This window comes from Microtus oregoni, unplaced genomic scaffold (assembly GCF_018167655.1).
Source record: "Microtus oregoni isolate MIOR12 unplaced genomic scaffold, Mior012 000016F_ref0000370, whole genome shotgun sequence".
Lineage (NCBI taxonomy): Eukaryota > Metazoa > Chordata > Mammalia > Rodentia > Cricetidae > Microtus > Microtus oregoni.
Window position 1 is genome coordinate 12,862,557 of NW_024543075.1, and position 24,231 is coordinate 12,886,787.

General features: G+C 45.4%; 1 protein-coding gene across 2 annotated transcripts in view; it reads left to right on the plus strand.

Moving 5' to 3' along the window:
• The window catches only part of Cpxm2 (carboxypeptidase X, M14 family member 2), a 116,456-nt gene that overhangs the window by 2,840 nt on the left and 89,385 nt on the right, over positions 1-24,231 (plus strand). For both annotated transcript variants that reach the window (XM_041666558.1, XM_041666559.1), the window contains exon 2: positions 8,736-8,831. In XM_041666558.1, coding sequence (XP_041522492.1) covers positions 8,736-8,831 — 96 coding nt within the window. The remainder of the gene's footprint in view (positions 1-8,735; positions 8,832-24,231) is intronic.

Sequence of the window (24,231 nt, forward strand, 5' to 3'; positions counted from 1 at the left end):
AGAATCAGCCCGAGAGGCCTTTGGGGAGCTGCTTCCTGGCTCATTGCCATGTCAGCCACTTTCCTAATGAATCAGGTGGAATGTTTTAGAGTTCCCCCAGCTAGGATAAGAAGAGTGTGACATCCATCGAATAATTTTTTTATTTATTAAAAATTTCCACCTCCTCCTCTCCTCCCATTCCCCCCCACCCCCCCACCAGTCCTAAGAAAAGTCAAGGTGCTCTGCCCTGTGGGAATTTATTTATTTATTTATTTATTTTAGTTTTTCAAGACAGGGTTTTTTCTGTAGCTTTGGTGCCTTTGGTGCCTGTTCTGGAATCACAGGAGCTAGTACTCCTAGTTCGAGCTGGCCTTGAACTCACAGAGATCTGCCCGTCTTTGCCTCCTGAGTTTTGGAATTAAATGCATGCACCAACACCGCTGGGCTCCATCGAACAATTTCAACTAGTACCTCTCTTTCTCCCTCCACTCCTCTCACTCTCCGAATGTGTAGACAGATGCGTGTGTGTGTGTGTGTGTGTCTGTGTGTGTGTGTGTGTGTGCATGGATGCATACTGTGTGTGTGTGTTCAATGAAACTTTCAACTGTGGACTCCATGTAGTAGAAGAGAGATTAAAATGATCTTGGGTAGGGGACTCAGAAGAATTTGTGCACTTCTCTTGCACAGAGAGACGATGATTCTCTCCCACTGTAAGTGGTGGCATGTTGTATACAACACTCACAGGGTCATAGAGGCACTCTTGGTGGGGTGGGCTGTTTATGGACAGGTTGCCAATCTTAAGAATGTGCTTCAGGAAAGGGAATCCGGGGCTATGGTCTGGGGTGTTAGAGGCAAGTGTCTGGAATTTGCATCACGACTGTTGAGTGCTGGGTTCCAGGACAAGCTAGGCAGTGGGGTGGGAGCAGAGGGTAAGATTGAGAGATGGGCGAGAACACAGAACGGAGAATTGACTTGGCTATCACGTTTGGAGACAGTGAAATGTTTCCCGCTTTGGTCTTGGGAGCAGGGAAGTTGGAATTGATAAAGGAGAAACTGGAAAAGTGTGTGTGGTGGGCACTAATAGGGCATATGTGAGGATCCCTGAGGAGGCTTGTGGCACAGATGTTTGGTCTGGCTTTGAGTTTTGGCTTTGATCCTTGTCAACCAGAGAAATGCCCCGTGAATGCCACGTGCCAATAGCGATAGAAGTGCCTTGGCAAATGGAATCCTTTGGTCAGTTGGGAAGACTAGTAAGCATCCTCCTGTGATGTTTGGTTGTCTGCTTGATGCCCCTGAGAAGAAGGAACCTCAGTTGAAGAATCACTACCTGCAGATTGGTCTGTGGATGGGCTTGTGGGGGACTTAGACTTGATTGCTAACTGGTGTAGGAGGACCCAGCCCAATATGAGTGGTGCCTTCCTTAGGCAGGTAGTCCTAGGCTATGTAAGAATGGTAGCTAAGAAAGCCTTCCCCTGTGGTCTCTGCTTCAAAGCTCCTGCCTTGAACTTCTTCCCTGGCTTCCCTTGATGCACTGTGACCTGTAAGTTAAAATCAACCCTTTCTTTCCCCAAGTTGTTTTTGCTCATATATTTATCACAGCGACTGAAGGCAAACTAGAACACATTCTCTGAAAAGCTAAAACTTGAAATGCTCAAATAGCCGAGCCCTTTGAGCACCAGTACACTCCTGGTGGTTGTGCCCCACAAAGCTTTGCTTCAACTCAGAGCTACCTCCAGGCTATGTGTGTGGCGTATATGACACATAGATTGATTCCATGGCTGGGAAAAACCGTGAAATCTGGAGTGCTTTTGTTCCCAAGAACTTGAATCAGGGATGCTTAACTAGTACTTCATTCTCAATAAAGAAGCACCCAGCTGTACTGAATGGAAGAGAAAATTGAAAAGCATTTACTTCGAGTTAGGTTTAGAATAATTATAGGCTCATAGAAACTTACAGAAGTATTATGGTGAGGTCCCGTGACCTTAGTGGGAAATCTTAGGTATCTCTAGTGTAGATTTCCCAACCTCGACAGTCTCAGCAGTTTGGATTATATGTGTGCTAGGGGTTGGAGTAAGGGCCTGTGTGCTATAGGATATGCAGCTTTGACCCATAAGATAGCAGTAGGACCTTCCTCTCAGCCCTCACAAACAAAAATGTCTAGACATTGCCAGTCATCTGCAGGGGGTTGAGAATTGCCACTAGGTTTCAAAAGCATGACCTAGACTGTTATAAATACTATTAGTTAGATTGTAATGTTACATTTCAGAAGTTTCTCCATGGATTTGTGTGTGAGTATATGCATGTTTGTGTGTATATGCATTTTCTCCATGCATGTATATATATATGCACATGTGTGCTTGTGTGTGTGTGTATGTGTTTGTGCCCACCAGGATATAGGACCATGGAATCCTTTTCTGGGGGTTAGGGGACTCTCATGTCATAGACTTTCTGAGGCCTTTCTTGTAAGCATCAGTTTATCCCAGCATCCTAGAACTTTTAGGGAAGTGAGTGGTCAGAGTGCAAATTCCTCTCCACTACAAGGTTCCGACAATGGCTGCCCAGCCTCTGCTCCACCGCTCCCCAGATGGGCTCTTCCTGCTTCAAGGCCATTCACTCATTGGACGGGCAGTGATGGTTGCTAGAATATTCTTCCTCGTTGACAGCCTCCTTCTAACTCTATTTATTCAGCTGTTTCTGGTTGAATTCCACAGCTTCTGCAGTGGGAATGCTTTGTGGTCCCAGAAGCGAGCCTCAGGTCCCTCCTTTTCATTATCCAGCACAAAGAAAGAATAAAGTAGCAGCTCCATGGAGGCCATGCCAGTGGACTTAGGGTATGTTTATATCTTGGGGTGACTTTGAATGGTGGCCATGCTCCTTTTAGAAGATGAAATTCAGCCAACTAATAAATCATGGTTGCATAATTCACCTGCCTTTTCCACCCACATGGCAGAAAGAAACAAACAAGACCGAGAATAAGTGACGTGAATATCGTGTTTTCTTCTTCCGCTGCTCCCTGGCTTAGGAGCTGGCTCGGATATGGAGGCTTTAAATCTGGCTTCCCACTGACTCCTTTGTTTGTGGTGTTTCCAGGCACAGGCTAGACTGAGCCACCATTTGGATCTGAACAAACCCACACGGACATCCCCTGGTCCTGAGCTAGTCGCTCTGGAACGTGCGGAGTGTGCAGAGAGCCATTTTTGTTTGTGGGTCTACGCCCAGAACCATCCAGTTTGCATTTAGTATGTGTTGTGATCCAGCCATCAAAGGGAAGAAGGGTGGCCCTTTGAGCAAATTTGCTTGTCAACAAAGCTCTTTGTGTGTGAGCTGTTGCTGGTTGGTGGAAAACGTTTTTCCTGCAGAGCTTTGCCTGGTCTCTTGTTGGGCCAGAGCAGCTTGGCCTTAGATGGACATACCCGATCTTAGGCAAAACTAGAGTGTGAGGATTAGGAGAAGGTGTTTGTCAATATTTCAGTCGTATTTTTAATAAACCCAGGGGTTGTTATTGGCATACTTAAAGAACAAGAAAGCCTCAATGACTGCCTACGTACAAGCTTTAGTATTAAACCTGAAGTGTTCCATCCAAGTAAACACTAGGCAAAGTTCCCAGGGAAAGGATGGATTAGGAAAAAAGCATCTACTTTGGAGGCGCTGCCGCCCTTTCCAGAACTCTTTCCAAAGCTAACTCACCGCTGACCTGCTCCTCCTGCCTGTGCCCATGGCTCCTGAAATCAGGGTTGTGCCTGGATGATAGAGGGCGGAGACCCGACAGGGGCCGAGTAAACCGGATTGCATGCTGTGGTTCTAAAATAGTCTGGCATTTCCCCCCATCTACCTCTTGTGCCTGTGACTGCCATATCTCAAGGTGACCATGCTTTCGACCCGGGACAAAACCAGTTTTAGCTCCAGAGCCTGGATTTTGGGGTGAGGCCTCCTTTGCATGTCCTGAGGGACTAGAAAGACAAGTGCTTAGGCTTAGTGTCACCCAACAGCGGCAAGCTCTGCCCTCTGAGACCCTCTCTGGTCCCTGTTCATGCAGCTGCCACTTGGGTCGTGAAAGCTTCGAGTTGGGTTTCTTTGACTGAGTGTGGGATGGGTCAGTATCCTAAGTGGCTGGCCTCCACCTAGCTGCTCACTGGCTGTCCTGGATGGTTAGCATGGCAAAGAATGCCTTCCTTCCCATGTGAATCAGCCTCTGTGCCACAGATTTGGATACGCTATTTATTCCACGCAAGACGCGTGCAATGCTCCCTGGTAAGCCTGTTGAGGTTCAGAGACAGCTAGGGGCAGAACTCTGCTCTTTATGGGGGCACGTGTGACTCTCCAAGCCTTTGGATCCCCCCTCGAGGATTGTATCAATAATGCTCATACCGCCTGCTGAGGTGTGATGGGTGTGGCCTCCCTGGTGATGGCAGAGGTGGGGTGGCACAGTTTTGTGTCACCTTTCCCCTGCTCCTGGAGTACCTGCCAGGCGGTGTCCTGTGGACCCTGGCAGACAATGCCCACAGGTTGTCGGCATCTCCTTCCTCCTCTTTCTTAGCCCCTTTCCCTCAAGCTGCGTGAAATCATCTTACAGGTACGATCGTGCAGTACACACCTACTTATCTCAGCCTGTTCTTGATAGAACCCAAACCCAGGCAGATAGGTGCCCAGGGTCTCTGTACAGCTGACAGAGGACCCACACTTACCTGTGTGCCCCTGCCTGCCTGCTGCTGTTCCTGGGGTGCTTCCTTAGAGACAATGAACTTTATAGACCTGTGGCCGAGAATCAGGAGGGCGGCTGACTGCCTAGAGCACTGGTTCACAACCTTCCTAATGCTGTGGTCTTGTAATACAGTTCCTCATGTTTTGGTGATCCCCAACCATAAAATTATTTTCGTTGCTGCTTCATAACTGTAATTCTGCTACTGTTATGAATTGTGATGTAAATAACTTTGTTTACTAATGTCCTTAGGTGGCCCCTGTAGAAAGATCATTTGGCCACCAGAGGGTCGTGACCCACAGGTGGAGAACCCTGGCGCAGAGAGTGGGTGTGCTGGTTTCAGAGGCACCTCTGCCAGCTGCGCTACTGCCTCTGTGCCCTGCCTCCACCCCCCACCGGAGAGAGGCTCATCAGGTTGTTTTCCCAGGAAGGATTCAGCACCCGAGAAGCATACATGTAGACAGGAGAGGAGTGCTCGTAGGTGGACTGATCTGGGCTTCTAGTGTTGTGGCATTTGCTGTCTACCTGATGACCCTTCAGCGTCCCTTCTCTGCCTGACCACTGAGGTTGTCCTCTCAGACACCAACTGTCCTTAGAACCGGAAAGGGGTTCAGGCTGTCTGTCCCTGCCTTGTCCCTTGTCCCTTTCCTGTTCTTACCTGTATGGAGCAGGAACTTATTTTTTTATATAATATTTTTTGAGATTATGGTATAATTACAATAATTACATAATTTTCTCTCTCTTCCCTTCGACCCCTCCCTGCTCTATCTCAAATTCATGACTTTTTTCTTTAATTGTATATTACACATATACATATATATTCCTAAATATATAACTGCACCCTGCCCATTTCCTGTAATGTTACCTGTATGCACATGATCTCAGGGCTCACCACGTGGTATTGACTAACCAGCTGGGATGCTCTTCACTGGGAAACCATTTCTTTCCTGCCCTCAGCTTTCCCTAGTTGCCCATAGTTGTGTGTTTAGGACAGAGGCCCCTTGATCTTTCCCCTTTTTATGTTAGAATGTCCTCTGATGTCGTCACTGTTTGGGAATTGCTGAGGTCGCTGAGCTGATAAGACATCATGGATATAGCCCCTCTCACATTTTTAGGAGACACGATCCTGGAAAACGCCCTGTACCTCTGGCTCGTACAGTCTGTCTCCCTCCTATTTATTTATTGATTTATTGATTTGCAATGATCCGTGAACCTTAGGTGCAGGAATTACGTCATAGGCATATCAGTTGGGTCAGGGCACCACATAATCTCTTGTCTTCTGCATTTTGATTGGTTGTGGTTGTCTGTAATAGTCTTTATCTGTTGCAAAGAGCGGTTTCCTTGGCAAGGGTTGAGAACTACACTTATCTATGGATATAGGGATAAATATCTAGAATGTAGCTAAAGATTATGCTGGTTTAATAATGTGCTGGATGTAGGGTCTCCTCCAAGATCAATGTCTTCCCAGCCCTGAGTAGCTGGCTAGATTTTCAGTACCAGCATGTGTGAATTTAGGGAGCTGCGAGTTACTTCCAAAGTATGTGTGCTACTACTTAGGGTTATCATGCGTGCAGGACTTTTCTGTGGATGCCTGGCATCACGGTTGTGTAGGGCTCCTGTTTGCTTCCATCCCCTGGAAGCTTCTGATACCATGAAAACCAGTCCTAAGGGAGGGGGGCTTTCAGGTCAGATCCAGCTCAGGTCTCCAGTTAAAATCACAGTGCAAACAATCCCAGCTCTGGGGAAAAGAAATGGGAGGATCCTGGGGCTGTTGGCCAGCCAGCCTAGCCTGCTTGGCAAGTTCCAGGGGAGTGAGAGACAGTGCTGAACATTGAAAATGGAAAGAAGAAAAGAGAGACAGCGCTGAGGTTGAGGTTGTCCTCTGTTGCCACATACATGTGTGTGTGCACACTTGCTCGTATTCTGCCACACATGCGCACTCAAGTGTCCACGCGTGTGCATGCACACACAAGCACACTACTCATTTCTAACACTTACAGGAGGAGAGAACTTTCTGGGGGAGCTACTACAAGAACCTCACATGGTGTTTTTTCCCCTCCTGCCAAAGGTTCCTTACCAAGAAACAGGCAAGAATTGCCAGAGTCCTGGGCCAGGTCCCTCCTGCAGGGGGAGTGCAGAGCTCTGGGGCCTGGAATTTCCTGGGGAAGCAGAGACTGCAGGGAAGCAAAGGCTTTTCGGTTTGGGGTGTGTGTATGTGTGTGTGGGGGGGAGCGGGTTGCTACTGTAAGCTCCTTGTGTAGCAAAGGAAAAATAGGTTTTATTTTTATTAAGCCAGAGGAATTATATTTACCATGGTGCACCAGAATAGAACATGTGGCCAGCATTAGCGGGTGCAGTGCGCTACTTTTAAGGAATTCTGCATTGTCACGCTGCCCAGATGGAGATGCTGATTGGATTCGGGCTCCTTCTCCAAACACTATTTCCTCTTCTCCTTCTTCTTTCATCTGTACAGACCATATGGTTGCCTTTCTTGTTCTGGGGGGAGGAAGGGTCTATGGAAGAGGCCTTTGTGCTGGCAGGGAAGGCCCTTTGGAGCTGGCCACTACCTCAGTTATCTCCTGGCTGTCAGTGACCTTGGGAAGCCCTCTTCCTCACTCTAGGCCAGGGGTTCTTAACCTGTGGATCGAGACCCCTTTTCTGGGGGGAGTCACATTTAAGGTATTTGCATTATGATTCATAATGGTGGCAAAATTACAGTTATGAAGTCGCAATGGACTAATTTATGGTTGGGGGTCAGCACCATATGAGCAACTGTGTAAAAGGTCACGGCATTAGGAAGGTCGAGAACTATTGCTCAAGGTCTTTATGTCCTCAACTGTAAAATGCCCTTCCTGTCCCCAGAGGGTTGAATCTTGCAATGAACATGCCTTATAAATTTTGGAGCCTGCCACCCTTGTCAACTGTTAGCAAATGGGATAGTGTTAGTAACATGTGGACCTCAGGATGATGGCCAGGTAGAGACAACCGCACCCTGAGTATCTCACAGGTATCATTTTGTGTTCTTGCTCTAACTTCCTGTGTGGCTGACTCTGCTACCTTTTTTTGTCAAGGAGCGGAAGTGGTCTAGAGGTCAGGCTGGTGATCTTGGGGGTACCTTGGGTGTACCTGTCTCCCAGGTAGCACCCTGGAATGTGGGTGGATCACACCTCTCTCTTCTCTGGAAGGCTGTACCCCAACCCTGAGCTGGCTAGTTTTTATGCAGAGGCTTTCTTTTTCAAGTGGGAAACATTCTGTAAGCCAGTCCCATTCTCAAAGCCCCAGGTGATGAGTTCAGCTAGGCAGGCTTGCTTAGCTTCTTTCCTGACTGGATCCTGCTTCCCCCTCCTTTCCCTCAGCACTTCCCAGGCAATGGAGCCCCTGCATTAGGCTTAGCTTAGAGGCAACTTGACTCTAGACAGATGCTATCAGTGCCGCTCCAAGGAGGATTAGATTGAAGCGAGGAATGAAAAGGCAGTTTAAGACGATGCCAAGCTGAGATTTGCAAGATGGGAAGGAGCCAATTAGCTTGAGAGTAGAGGGATGGGTGTGCCCACGATGGGGACAATTTACGCCAAGTGTTCTTAGAATAGGGGTAGGGGGCCAAACTAAGGAGAAAATGGAAGGTTAACAGGGTCACATCAGGCTCCCAGGTCATTCCCCAATTAGTGAACAACCGACTCACAGGTCCACAAGTCATGACGTTGGAGAGAGTTGGGTGTGCGAGCTAGCTTTGGAAACATGCTGACTTTGATGTCCAAGTCCGGCTTTGACCTTCAGTTCCAGCTATTTCTCCTAGTGCCTCAGGGAGCTTCAGCAGCATTTTGTAGGCTTACAATACCTAACCGCATACAGTTGCACATGGGTTTTGGGAGGGGTGATTATCTCCATATGTATTGAGCATCCTCCTCTTTAACCACAGACCCCTTGGAGTCCAAGGCTCTGGGACTGGGGAGCAGAGCTGAGGGCAGTTTTCTGCAGGAGAGGACTGTGAGTTCTCACATTCAGAGGCTTCTGGGATACGCAGAATGACAATATCTTTTCCTCCTTTTCTTTCTAGGTAAAAATAGCAGAAAAGGCAGAAGAAGCAAGAGTCTTGAAAAAGCTGCCCGGGATGATAATGGTGTCCCTGTGGCCCATGAGGATGTCAGAGAGAGTAAGTAAAGCACTTGGAGGATCCCTGCCCCGTTCTGTCACCTGCCCATGGGGGGGTGCAGGCAGCTGGCATGGCTGTATTGTCATAAATACCCTGTAGGGTTATTGTCTGGACCTATGTCTATTCTTAGCCATTGTGCAGGAGTACAGACATCTCAACAGCTCAAACCTCTCTGGGGGCATTACTGCCCTACCGAAATTTTCTGGAATGAATTGCTCATGTCACTTCCAAATTTTTTGTTTCCTTCCTTAGACTGTCTCCCTTGGAAATGATCTCTTAGCATTGTGATCTCTTAGCTGCCCGTAGCCTTGGTTGTGTGTTTCTTGTCTCTCAACAGAGGGTCTCTGGGGACAAAGATAAAGTCTTTTGTTTCCAGAATCTGCAATATTAGACCTGGCATCTTGCAGTCATGTGAAACTTTCAGTTGTATAATTACTTACCCCAGTGTGTGCAGTGTTAGGTGGTTGTGGGGGGTACATACAGCTTGACTGATGGATTGCTTACCTCACCCAGCCCTGCACACACCGGATGCGATGGTGCACACCTCTAAGACCAACACTAGGGAAATAGAGAAAGGAGGATTGGGAATTCAAGGTCATCCTTAGCAACATAGAAAGTTGTGGGACAGCCTAGGATATGTGAGATATTGTCTCAAAAAGATATTGTCTCAAGCAAAAAGCTTATGGAAAAAGAATGTTTGGTGTTATTAATTATTTCAAGACTCATGGAGGAGTGCTGGCCCATTAGCTGTAGTTATGAATATTCTTTTTTTGTGTGTGATTGACATACATCTTTAATCTTACCAGTTAGAGACAGAGAGACCTAAGTTCAAAGCTAGCAGGGCAACTGACCATGTCCCCAAAAAGCCAAAGGGAAAACAATGAAGACCACACATAGCCTGTAGGGCTAGAAAACTCAGTGAATGTCCTACACTAGAAAAACAAATTAAAAGAAAGCAAAACCGCAGTAGGGTTTCCAAGAATATGAAAATCTTGGTCGACCCAATTTATCTCCAGAACTCACATAAAAAAGTCGAGCCTGGTTCAAGCACTTTTAATCCCAAGGCTGGGGAAGCATAAACAGGATTGCCAGAGTTCACAAGTTGACCAGCCTGCAAAATATAAGGTGCACAGAATACAGAGCCCAAACAATACCAGGTTTGTTCTGCTGTACACTCTCCAGACGCGCACACAGAAAACGAAATAACACACAGTTCACACCTGGCAAAGACACACTCAAATACTACATAAAGTGTAAGTCCCATTTTATTTTTCCAAGGTGTTTTCTTCACAGGGGCTTTGGTGGAGGTCATGATACATCACCAGCAGGTCTAAATCGTGGTGGGGGTGTTTGGTCCTTCTGAGCTTCCCGAGATCGATTCCTGACTACCTTGCTATGACTAGCACAGCTCACAGGAATGCAGCTTGACATAGTTTGGGGAGCACATAAGCGTAGAAGACACTTGCTTTGGATATGTCCCTGATGGCAGTGGCCTCTACAATGTTCCAAATGACATACTTCTTAATGGCCGTGTCCTTGGGCCTGCACCGGGTGCAGTTAGTGCATTGAATTGGCTGCACATGGCCAGGGCCCTTTTTGATACAACCATTATTTCTCCTTTTTTTTTTTTTTTTTTTTTTTTTTTTGGTCATCTTGGAGCCAAGTCCTGAAAGAGGTGCTATGAATATCCTTAACTATTTCGTCACTATTGCTGTCCTAAACTGCAATATCTAGGATTATTTCTGCTATTGTTAGTAATAATGACAATTTATTAAGTGCATGTGTAGTTGCTAGATGCTTTGCTCAGCGTTTGACCTTTCCAGGCACCCTGCTAATCACTGCGGGTGTCATCACCATCATCTTTATCCTCCCCCTCCTCTTCCCCACTCCTCTATACTTTGTAGCTTAAGGGAAGGTTCTTTGGCCAGGGCTGTTTAGGAAAACAAAGCTTAGAATGAAATATTCCAGGGTTGTTGACTTTTTGCTTAGTAGTGACAGAAGACAAAAAAAAAAATCAGCTAAACATTTTACAGATTTAAATAGGACTCACTTTCAGCGGCCACATCTGCTCAAGAACTGTGTCACAGAGGTGAAGGTCACCAGGGGAATTTCACATTCCCTTAGGTACAGTGTTAGGGTTTGAGGCTGTGTTTCTACCTAACAACCTGCCATCAGAGCTATCACTGCTCTGACTACAGTGTGTTCTAAGATTAAGAGAAATCAATTATGAGCTTCTGCAGTCATTTATGGACCTAAATATGTATTTCATCTGAAGGTGGACATTGAGGCGTCCACTGTAAGGACTTATCCCTTGGGAGGATACGTTGAGAGTACAGTATATAGCTAGGGCTGTGTTTCTCAGGCTCATCTGGGGCTCCGGTCCTTTAGCGTCTGTATCGGCGTAAATAAATGCAAGGCTGATATTAAAGAATATATACAGCTTTAATGTTTAAATAAACTTACAGAACAGAGGTTCCCACGCAGCCGTTTCACAGGAGGCAGGAAAAGGGAGGAGCTGCCTCCCGCGTGCCCGATTTATTCATACGCATTCACCCGAGGCAAACCCGTCCCCTAAAGGGGCTGGCTTAACCCTACATCTCCCCCTTTTGTCTAAATAAGACAGAACTAAACCAAATATAACTATAAACAATAATAACAAATGATAAATATAACAAACAATATTGAGAACAAAAGTTTTGCTAGACATTCTATCTCAAGGAGTCTAAGTAATGTAGAGAGTAACTACAATTAAATAATCTTCAACTCCATCAAAGATCTGAAAAGGGAATAAATATTACTTAACAAATGAGAGATATCCAAAATGTGCAACAAATGACAGAGACAAACTGACTACCTGGGCAATCACCCAAAGTCTTGTTTGCAATGTTGAGTCAACCAACTTTGGCTAAGGCCTAACATAACTGACATACCATTATCAAATGCAAGGAACTTTCTTAGAATTATCCTACCCTATCTTGGCAAGATAAGACAATCCTGTTTCATATCTTAGTCAGTAGTTGAGGTATGGGCTTTTCTTAACCCAAAGGCCAGTTCTGCCAAGAAGACAATCTCCCAGTGGAGTGTCTTTGGTGTTCAACGTTCTCTCGGGAGTAGAGTGGTGTTGCCAGGAGTAATTGTGTCTCGTAGGCACAGAATTCTAGGTTAGATTAAAGGCCATTTTCTACAGCTCTTCAAAGAGGCTGAAGATTATACTATCTATACTAAATATAATCTCTATGTATCTAATAGACCTGATTAAACTAAAAATAAATATGACAAACATATAATTCTCAATACCTATCTAATTTGAAAACTAAGAGAATAAACAACTGTGCAATATATGAAGACAATGATCTTCACCTGTAAACAATGTCATTACATATCAAATGTAAACAATGTTATTACATAAATAGTATCAGAGGTAGAAATTTACATTGTGATATGATAGATGTATCCATACAATATAAGCATACTCTTATACATAAATAGAGGTAGGAACACTCACATTCAATATTCAATATATCAATATACAGGAAACAGTACCAATATAATTTTCTAAAAACAGTAAGTCGCAAATACCAATCATCCCATCAAACCAGTTAATCCCCCCCCTTTTTTTGAATATACCCCTAATTCCATACAATAAGCGTCTGTGATGGTAAGCTGTAGTTATCAGCTTGACCTAACATTACCTGGGAGAGAGTCCAGATGAGGGACTGTCTGCTTTACATTGGCCCGTGGGTCTGTCTGTGGGGAATTGTTTTAGCTAAGTAATTGATTTGACTAGACACCGCCCACTGTGAGGGGCACTATTCCCTAGGCAGTGGGTCCTGAACTGTGTAAGAATGGAGAAGTTGAAGTAAGTATGAATAAGCACGAATGTGTTCCTTTCCCTCTGCTCTTGACTGTGGATGGGATGTGACCCCTTGTTTTAAGTGTCTGCCACCGTGACTTCCCTAGTGGTGGACTGGAACGTAGAATAGCAGGCTGAGATGGACCCCTGTCTCCTTTAAGTTGTCTTCTGCACGGTTTTTTGGTCACGATGACCAAAATGAAACTAGGTCAGAGTCTGAACTCCTTTCTGGTGACGGGTCTCTTCTGTTGGAAGGGCAGCAACACTTGCTTTTTGCTGGCATGTGCCACTAGGCTGAGGTCACTTTGAGGTGCTAGCCTCAGGAGCACTTTGAGGTGCTAGCCTCAGGAGCACTTTGGAGTTTTGCTGCCAACCAATCTGGACTTGAGGGTTCTTCTGTATCTGGTGAATTCTTGAGTGCTTTCAAACACATTTTAAAACATATTTAGTCCAGATTTTCTCCTAGCTTCAGCAGAAGGCTTGGGTTAGATGATCTTCTTTCTTCTTTCTCAGAATTGGAAGTTATTAAAATTGAGGGAGGCATTTCAGTAAGATTTTGGAAGTTCATTCACACACACACACACACACACACACACACACACACACACACACACACACTGTACACAGGGCATTTCCTTTTTTCTGTCACAGATGCTCCCAACTAACTAGATTGTTTTGTGAGCTGGCCTCATGTCTGGGGTCACTCACCTCAAAGGCAGTCATCACACTGCCAATTGACTGAATATCTTAGCTATGATATCAGCCTGCAGAATTATTCTATTTTTAAAGGAAGACTTGATGAGACTATGAGAGGGAGAGAATAATGATTGAGGAAAGGATAGAGACTATGGGTGGTGGCTAGGTGGTTCACACTGAAGGCCAGTGGCAAAGCCTTTAAAAGAGTCTCAAGTTGGTGGGGGTATATGCAAGTAAGTCACCCTTGAAGAACTTTTCCAAGAGCAAATGTATGCTTACCTGTTATGTGGCTATAGTGCTATACCAGTCGGGTCGGATGTCAGCTGCTAGGTTGGTTGAATTTTCGCCTACTTCTCCATCTCTTTTTGTGCTCCTACCTTTCACTACATGACTTTCCAATCCTTTCCCCCAAATTGAAAGCTACTTAACTTGGAGTTGATCTACATGTCGTGTCGGGCTGACATAATGAAGAGACATATCTGGTTCAGAGTAGAGGGAGTCAAAGCCTTGGTCTATTACCACATGTCTGTACCTAGGACACTGGCCCGAGTTGCTAATTGCTCACCACTGTTCTTATTTGCTGCTGGGGTAATTTACGGTCCCCGTATTTTCTGAGAATTTATGATGTGAATCCCTGTGGAAAGTTGACTGGAAGGAGACGTAGGCACCTGCCTACTCCAGACAGCCACATGAGAAGGTATCAGAAAGTGTCTAATTTTCCAGATGCTGTAGATCCTGGACCTAAAGCTGGGGCACACAGGAAGGACAGGATGAATGCCACCCCCTATTTGGAAGCTGTTTCCTCCTGCTGCGTTCATCTGATTCACACATGGTGATGTTCTTCCACAGCTGGGTTAGGCTTAAGTATGCTTCCTTCTTTGAGTTTTGGGCTTCTAGGGAAAATTTGGGAGTGGTTACACATTTTTTTTTTAAAACTAAAATTCCCTGAATTTTAAGAAACTTCTGAGCAATTGAGAGTTTTATGGGTTGCATCAAGTCATCCTGAGTTCAAGGTGAGGAAGTTTTATCTTTTAAAGTATCCTTGAAAAAAAAAGTTTTTTGTCTTATGAACTTGAAATAACTGTAGATTCACAAGTTGTAAAACAAAACAAAACAAAAAACAAAACAAACCAAAACTTACCACCACCACCACCACCACCACCAGCAACAGCAAAAACCAGAAGAGTCTGGATCACCTTTCACTCTGCCCCTAGCAATGCTGATGGTTTTGTTTTGTTTTGTCTTTGTTTGTTTGTTTTTGTTTTTCAGAAAGGTTTCTCTGTGTTGCAGTCCTAGCTGCCCTGGAACTAGTTCTTGTAGACCAGGTTGGCCTAGAACTCATAGAGATCCACCTTTCTCCCTGAGTGCTGGGATTAAAGGAACGCGCTACCACCGCTTTTACGTGACTGTAGTAAAGTAATAGAGTCAAGAAACTGACTTGGGTCTCTGTCTCTATCTCCATCCATCGCCAGATGAAGGTTCTAAGGTGATATGCAAGATATTCATCAGTATGGTTATAGGATAGGCTCATTTCAGGTTCCCTCTCCTCAGTTGCCCACGGTACTATCTGGGGACATCTCCCTGGACACCTGCGAGCCCCTCTAGAGTCAAGTCTCTTGCCAACCCTAAGATGGCTCCCTTAATTAGGATATATATTTCTCTGCTCCCGTATCCACCCTTCCTTTATCCCAACCATCCCATTCCCCAAAGCTCCCCTCATCTTCCCCTTCTCACGTTTCTCACCCCATTTCCCCTTAGCCCCATGCCACCTCACCCCCAAGATCCCAGTTTTTGCCTGGCAATCTTGTCTACTTCCCATATTCAGGCAGATGACTATATGTTTTTCTTTGTGTTTACCTTCTTATTTAGCTTCTCTAGGACCCCAAATTATATGATCAGTGTCCTTTATTTATGGCTAGAAACCAATTATAAGTGAGTACATCCCACGTTCATCTTTTTGGGTCTGAGATACCTCACTCAGGATTGGATGCTCACCTTCCTGGACCTGTATAGAAGTGGGAGGACCTTGGACTTCCCGCAGGGCAGGGAATCTGAACTGCTCTTCAGTCTTGAGAGGGAGGGGGAATGGAGTGGGGGGAGGGGGAGAGGAGTGGGGAGAGAAGGAGGGGAGTGGGGGGAGGGGCGATGTGTGGGAGGAGGAAATGTGTGGGAAATGGGAAACCGGGAGGAGGCAGAAATTTTTTTCAACAACTAAAAAAAAAAAAAAATAAACAAAAAAAAACAAAGCAAAAAAAGAAACTGACTTGGAATCACTTCAGATTCTGCCAGCTGTGTGCGCAGCACTGTACAGCTGTATCATGTGTGGTTTCTGGGAACACTCCTGTCCCATCATAGGTTCTATGTGCTGTTCTTTATAGACACTCCTCTCCCCATGTTCAAGCCCTGGTTCCTGGCAATGCAGCTCTGTTCCCCATAATGCTGTAGTTGTAAGACAACCAGGTACATGAAATCATATGCTATGTAACCCTGGAGACTGACTTTTTTTTACATTCAGCATAGAGATCTCTTTTATTCCTTCTGAACTGGATAAATAGATCTGGTTTGGTATTTCTATGATGTGGTAGTTAGGCAAAGCTAAGCCCACTGAAATATTATTGAGGGCTAATGTGTATAGAGAAAACTATGGGACGAAGGGACCATAAGGATATAACTCACTGGAGTGTATAATCTCCACACGCTGATTTGGGTTGTCATGGACACCACACAGTGTGAAAATGCATCATTGCAACTGTTCTTTATAAGAAGAGGATTGTGCTGGAACCTCTGAAGTCAGCTCTGAGCCCCATTTAGCCAACCTCCCTGCTTTTCCTTAAACATGGCTATGATCGTAGGTAGCAGGCGTTGTTTTGAACTTGGTAATCTTTGTGACCTCGTGCTGGACACTCTTGTGTCTGATTTCTTTTGCTGGTTGTCATGTTTGTGAGGCTCAACCATGTGGACTTGTTTATCTTCACAGGGCTGTAGTACTCCAGGGCAGGACTGTATATCACTGTCTGTGGACTCACTCTCCTGATGATAGGTATGGGTGTGGATTTGAACTTTTGGCTATCACAGGATGCACTTGGGAATCATTTCTGTGCGAGTCTTTTGGTGTGTACATCCAATAGAGTTGCTCTATCCTAGGGAGTGAGTATCTTCAATAAGAGCTGCTAGGGAGGGCCTAAGACCATGGCTCAGTTGGTCAAGTGCTTGCTGCGCAAACACGAGGACCTGAGTTTGGATCTCCATGTTGGAAAGAAGGATGCTGGGCATAGAGACACACAATTATTACCCCAGCACAGGGGAGGAGGTGACAGGAGGACCCCTGACTCACTGGCCAGTCAGTCTAGCCAGTGACCCAGGTTAGATGAGAGACTTTCTAAAAGCAAACTAAGACAGAGACCAACTGGAAAAGACACCCTATCTTGACTTCTGGTCTCCAAACATATGTGTACATAAGCTTCCATGCATATACATGTACACATGGATATGCATACATGTAACACTGGACACAGAAAACGGGCAGAGAATTTTCCGGATTGATTATGACGATCAGCGTTCCCACCAGCAGTTGCTTTTCTTCCTTAAAAGCCCACATTTGGTCCTGTCTGTCTTCTCTGTTTTATTCATGTTGGTGACATAGGCTGCTGTTTTGTTGTGGTCTAACTCGGTGCTTTCCCGGTGCCTGATGGTTAATGCTTCTTTGCCATTAGAGTGACTTATTTTGCTCAACCCCACTGAGGCCACGGTTTCCCTCGCCATTGTTTTTATTTATGGGAGTTCTTTGCTCTATTTTGTCAGGAACTCAGAGCAAGGCTTGTCTCCGCCCACTGGTTTATCTTTTCAGGCCACCAAGGGTGTTTTTTGAATAACAGATGTTCTTAAACCTAAATCAAACCAGTCACTAATCGTTTCGTTGATGGTTGGTGCTTTTCCATCACTCTTAATTTGACTTTTGCATCTCTATCTTCCGATAGAATGTCCTCTGGTATTCCTGTATTCCCGCTGAAATATTTGCTATAATAGAAACGTGAAGTAAATAGTCGTGTAGGTGGACCATGGCTATGGTGACGAGCACTCTGTTTTGAGCCAGCAGTTACCTTCTGGGGTCTTTATTAGCAATGTATGAGGAAAAATAGGAATTTCCCATGACGATGCAGAGGCAGTGAGGATCAGCCACAGCAACTACCGAGACTCATCACTCATGTGTTTGGGAAGTATGTGGTAGATGCCAGGGATTCTGTGATGGAGACTCATTTTGGCTTGTGAACGAGGCTTCCAGCCTCTTCAGGAAGGTAGACTTATCTCTCTGAGATGCTCAAGCTTTCATAAGGTGTTTGCCCCCAAAGCAGGATGAGTAGGGTGAGTGGAGAGGTTGGGAATGGAGTGTGGGAAGCTTTCCAGGTGAAGCAGCCACTGAGCTGGACATCCAAGGTGAGGGTCAGTGGCCCGATCAGATCCCGTGAGGCTGAAGTTTCCTGGGGCATACTCTATGGGCTGCAGGCTTGGGCTGGCCTCTCAGTTCTCTGAGAGTTTCCTCTGTTGGACTCTCATAGCCTGGGAAAGACACTCTCCAGACTTCTTTCACTGTGTGAGAGATGCCAGCCAGATTCTGGGGACCCCTTGAGGTTCTTGGGACCTCAGAAGACTTTCCTGACAGCTGCTGTCGTCGATCCAAGTCTCTGTGTGGAATGCGGGCATCCATTTTTCTAGGTTCTTCCAAAGATTTTGGTTCTTGGAATGGATCATTTAGTTTTCTGTTCCAGCAGTGCAGTGGGGCACATCTTTAGGGTTCTCTTTGAAGTGTCGGGTATTAAAGAGCTTTTCAAGGGTGATTAGATAAGACCAAGATTAGTCCAGAGCCTCCCCAAGACCCTTAGAGACTCCCACGCCCTTCAGAGTAGCTTTTGGTGTCCAGGCAGGCAGCGAGCCACTGCAAACACAACCTCACCACACAGGAAGCAGCCTCTCCACTCTTCATTGGTTTGGGGGAATGTCAAGTTCAGGAAGGCAAAGGAAAGAATCCCGTAACTGAATCCTATTGGATTATAGGCAGCAAATGAAAAAAAAAAAATCCAAGAGAGCTAGAAACTGATTACTGGGAGCCTCCCTTCTATATCTTCCAAGCCCTCTGCTTTGGTAGTAGCAGGCAGCCCCAGCAGGCCTCCACAGCTCCTCTCTGTCAGGAGTGATGACTTCCCCAGTTCTGGCACCTTTCCTGGTATGAATCCCAATGCCACCAAAGCATTGGTATTTTATTTTGGAACTCTCTACTCAAATGGGGGATTTAAAGAGTGTACTTGGGATCTCCTGCCACAGCTGATTTTCAAATTGAACTTGGATACTTCGTAATTATTGTAGTTAGTCTGGCCTCTCCAAGTCTCAGTTTGTTTATGGGAAAGATAGTTTGTGGACATCGTGAAGGTTAAGTGGCAAGATATCCAGAGAGGACGACTTCTAGGGAGTTGCTAGAACATTAGCCTAATTGCTCACAGATTAACAAGCTTTTAAAAATTTGACCTTGACAGCAGTTGGGGCACACACCTTTAATCCCAGCATTCGGGAGGCAGAGGCAGGTGGATCTCTGTGAGTTTGAGGCCAGCCTGGTCTACAAGAGCTAGTTCTGGGACAGGCACCAAAGCTATACAAAGAAACTCTGTCTCGACTTTGCCTACAAGATTCATGTGCTGTGCAATCTGTTTCCTGTTATCTCTGCGCCACAACGTTGCAGTCTTGGAATTTGTTCAAGAACTGATACCCAGAGTGTCCTAGCTATGATAAAACACCCCACCGAAAACAACTTAGGGAAGAAAAGCTTTTTATTTAAGCTGTGTTATAGTCCATCACCGTAAGGCTATCACGACAGTAGAAGCCTTAGGTAGCTGGTCACATCACATCCCGGTCAAGAGCAGAGAGGATGCATGCCTGCTTGCTTAGCTTGCCTTTTTTCACTCTGATACAGTTCAGGGCCCAGTCAATGAAATGGTTTTACACACATTCAGGGTGGATCTTCCTATGTCAATTAATCCAATTAAGAAAATCCTTTATGGTCGTGTTCATCAGCCAATCTGATTTAGACAATCCTTCCTTGAGAGTCTTTTCTCAGGTAATTCTAGAGCAGTGGTTCTCACCCTTCCTAAAGTTGCGAGCCTTCAACTCGCATCATGTTATGGGTGACCCCAACCATACAATTATTTTCATGGCTACTTCGTGACTATAATTTTGCTACTGTTATGAATCTTAAAGTAAATGTTTGATAATGAAGGATATCTGATATGTGACCCCCTAATGATTGTGACCCACAGTCTGAGAACCGCTGTTCTAGATGTGTTAAGTTGATAATTAAAATTTACTGTCACGCATAGCTTGGTGGTGGTAGTGGCAAGAACCTTGGGGATATGACAGGGTAGTATCCTTCATTGTGTACTCTGACCACTGTGCAGAGAATGTCAGCAAGGGGCAGAGTTAATGAAGTGTGTCCTGAGTAGAGATGAGACAAGGGGTCCTGTCTTCACTCCCCACAGACAGAGCGGCACTGGGAGATGGGCTTCATTTGGCACAGGGTGTCCCAGGAGCTACAGGCCTTAAGAGAAAGTGGCTCATCTCTGGTGACTGACTGTCTTCTCCAGATTGTGCCACATCACGGATCCCTAATTAATATTTTCCTGGAGACTTTTTTTTCACACTTTTTTGCCATGTTCTCTCACCCACATGCTTCTCCGGATAAGAGCCTGTTTTAAACAGTGGGAGAAACTCAGTTTGATGGTTCATGCATGCTTGTTTTTGTGGCAGGAGAGTGTTTATCCTCAAGTGGGTGTGGCTACTGGCCCAGGGCATGGATTAGTTGGGGGAATAGGTCCTTGCTATAGTGTGGTCATGAAGCGAGCAGGGTTTACCAGAACACTGAGATGCTAAGGAGACAAAAAGGGCTGTGGATGACTTTCCTGTTATTTCAAGATTTTTTTTTTTTTAAAGTCAAATCTCATGTAGCCCTGGTTGGCCTCATACTCAAACTCATTGAGATTATAGGTGTTAGCTGGCATTCCAAGGTTTTTTTTTTTTATGGTTTTATGCAGTGCTGGGGATCAAACTCGGGGTTTCATGCCTGATAGGCAAGCACTCAATTGTTGCACATCTGAATTCCCAGTATGTAGTAATTACTTCATGGTTTGGCGATCTAATAAATATATGGCTCAACACAGAGGGGTTTTTTGTTTTGTTTTGTTTTGTTTTTTGTTTTTTGTTTTTTTTTTTTAAAAACTACTGGCTACAAATACTTCCAAGATTGGTTGCTTGGAAACACTGTTTCTCCGTGTTACCTAACACCAGTGCAACCGCATTTCTGTCTTTCTCTGTAGTGTTTCTTGAAGGACAGCCCTCCTTGTTATAAAGTGACTGGTAGGGCCACTATTTCCCTGACAATGTAAAGCGAAGGCATTGTAACACCCGCTTTGCCTCCCGTTTAGAACCTTTTGGTTAGCTGGGTTCTCAGTCTCATCCGCTCCAGGGTTTAAACATCATTGTGCTCATTTAACTCTAATATTTATCCTACAGTACCCAGCCAGTAGTAACAGGTACGTTTCCCAAGGATGCATATGTCTGAAAGTGCCCCGATTCACTTGGCTGTTGATGGGTAGTTTAGCTGGTAACAAGTTTATGATTTCTTTCAGTCAGCCCCCTGTCTGCGTGAGTCACCACTGGGTCATCTCCTACAGCTGCAGACAGGCTAAGGACAGTAGCTGAAACTGCGACCGTGTTTCTTCTCTGCTTTTTTACATTTCTGATCTTAAGGAGGTGGAGGTGTCCGTTTGTGCTATGGGTTTTCCTAGGGTTCCATTGTCCTGGGGTTTACTGTAGTGGCTCTCCTCACTGTGGCTGGAATCCAAAACCCAGAGCACAGTCTGAGGCCCTGAAAATGGCACTCAGGGACCAGTAGAGGCCTTGGGTGTTAGCTCCAGGGGAGCTATCAGTTGTTCCTTTTCTGTGTAGTCCTCTCTAGCCTATTCTTGTCCCTCTGGCCACAGGAAAGAGGAACTGCCTGTCTCCCTATGCAGCACTGAGGATCTCAGATCCCATGATACGTTGTGGTGACATGAGCTCCTCTCTGACCCTCCTGGCTGTTCAGCCTCTGTACTGTTCTATTCATTTCTATGGCACCTCCCACCATTCTCCTGGGTGGGAACAAATTTAGGGTGATATTGTAATTACCTTTCTCATCTTTTTCTCCAGTTGAGAGGACCCTGCAGGTGCACTGGTGGGAGGATCTCTCTGCAGATTCTCAACACCCACCAGCTCTTCTGAAAACCTTTAGGATGTTCTCAGGGAATCAAGAGGAGGAAAATGAATCAGGCAAAAAAATACTGAAGTTAATCAGGGTTAAGTATGCAGTATAATGTGAACCACACGGATAAATATATATTATTAATTTTATTATATATGTATCTATAATAAAATAAAAATATTATATATACATATACATCAATTTTATTAAGGAGTGCAATGGGGAGACAGACTCATAGATACAGAACAAGGTATAAACAGCTGTATAAAACAATCCTTCTGTTTTTTCCAAGGGAGCTGGGAACCAACCACATGCTGCTTCACACCGCCTGACCCAGTCACCACCCAAAAGAGCGAGCAACCTCTTTCTCTCCCTCTCTCTTCCCCTCCTCTTCTCTCTTTTCCTCTCTTTTTCTCTCTCTTCCCCTCCCTCCTCTCCTCCCCCCCCCTCTTAAGTGGTCACATCAGCAGACAAGAAGCCATGCCCCAAGGCTGGTACCCCAAGGCTATTGGTGGAATGAGTTCCCACAACAATACAGTGTGGAAGATATTTTAGTATCCTATACTTTGAATTAATTTGAAGTCTAAATTCAAAGGGTAATTTCCCTCTTACCTTTTCATCTTTAGTATAAGCATCTTCATTTTTTTAATAGGGTATTCCCATGTAAACCAGTATTCATATTAAAATGGACCTAGGAACTTTCACCAGGAAAGGCGTGACTTTGTAACTATAATCTGAAGTTGTTGCTTTACTGGTCTTTGTATAAAGGAGTGCAGGAGAACAGTTTCTCCTTAAACTACTACATTTAAGCTTTTATTAATTCTAACATGTTTGTAAATTTTACGTTGAGTGTGTGTATGTGTGTGTGTGTGTGTGTGTGTCTGTCTCTCTGTTGGGGGAACATTGCATGCCACAGTGCACAGGAAGGGTCCAGAGAACAACGTTGTAGCAATTGGTCCTCTTCTCCTTCCAGCGTCCCTGGTATGGAACTCAGGCTGTCAGGCATGGTGGCAAGTACCTTTACCTGGTGAGCCATCTCACTGGCTCTAAAATATGTCTTAAAATCTTGTTTGGAGAAGTGGAACCCTTATAGCCGCTTTAGCAGGTGCTGTTTTTCTTGAGCCCCACCCATAGCATCACACACTGAAGAACACATTGTTCTGTGTCAAGCAGGTAGCCAGTCGCCACCAGACCATCTCCCCCCTGGAAACCTCGGTAAGGGAGTTACAGTAATTGTTGATGGGAGGTAAAGCGTGAGGTAGTCAGAGGAAAAGATAAGAGTGGATAACTGTTGACATAGAAAGTTCCTGAATGAGGCTGACTGCCTTGCTCCATCTCTGTGACCCTTGCCCTACACTCCCCCAGCTTCACCCTCAGCACTGGACAGGAGACTCCACGCACTTGTCCCAGGCACTGTGGTGGCTGTGAACTGTGGCTAGCCTCTGTTACACTTTCTTTGCTGATACCAGTCAAGTCCTGGTGCCAGGCAGGTGGCTGGGTGGAGACTCTGGAGACACCCTTAGAGTCAGTTCCTCTGACAGCACTGAGCTTGTGCTACCCGGCTGATGGGAGCTCTGGCCCTGTCCTGTCCCGTCCCTCCTGTCCATATAGTGATCCTTCCTTGTTTAAATGAGGTGCCGCTGGTTTCCTTCACTCAAACAACACTTACTAATCCACGTGGTCTATATCTTCATCTTTACCTCTCAAGGACATTGTGCTCTCCTGGGGTGGATCCACCACTAGCTACTCCTCCATGGAGGATGGGAAGGGCTTCCGAACAAAACAAGATCAGCTAAAGATAGCACCCTACAATAAAGGAAAAAGTGTCAGGGTGCTGGGATCATGGAAGACAGTATATATGAACTGACTGAGCCCATACATTTATCTGGGTTCCCACCAAAGTCACTGCCCGGCAATTCTATGGATGAAGAACATTTTGTTTCTTCTGTGACGTCCTTGTAGGTGTGGGCCACCTGTGTGAAACTCCACTGTTTCCCTGGGCACACGATGGCCTAGGCCCTTCCAGAGGGCGGGCATTGAACGTTAGAGTCAGTGTGGGATGTGTAACCATGAAATACCCCACTTATGGGCACTTCTTTCCATGTCTTATATACCTTAATGGGATTTTTTTTTTAACCAGGGAAGCAATTTAAATAGATATTTAGCTTTATTCAAGTAGTTCCTTTTGGAACTAAAATATTTATATGTGCATGAGATGTTTTCTTTTCCTAGAAGACAGGCTTTGAATAGCAGGCATTGTTGTCATGAGCTATCTGTCCATCTGGCTGTCTACCTGTGCATCTGCCTGTCTGACTAGAAATGACAGAAATGGAGGTTGCAGGGCCAGATGAGGCAATGGAATTCTTCTCTATGTTCTGTTGAGCGGAGGCTGGAATGATGTCTGCGTGGCCCTGAGACAGTATCACAAATGGTGGTGGATACTGTTTGCTTTTCTGACCTGATTATATGGAGATATCACAGATCTTAGCACTCGCATGTGGAGGGACTGAACTAGGATTGCCTCCCCGCCCCCCCCCCCCCCCCCCCCGCCCCACGTCTGGTCTTTGATG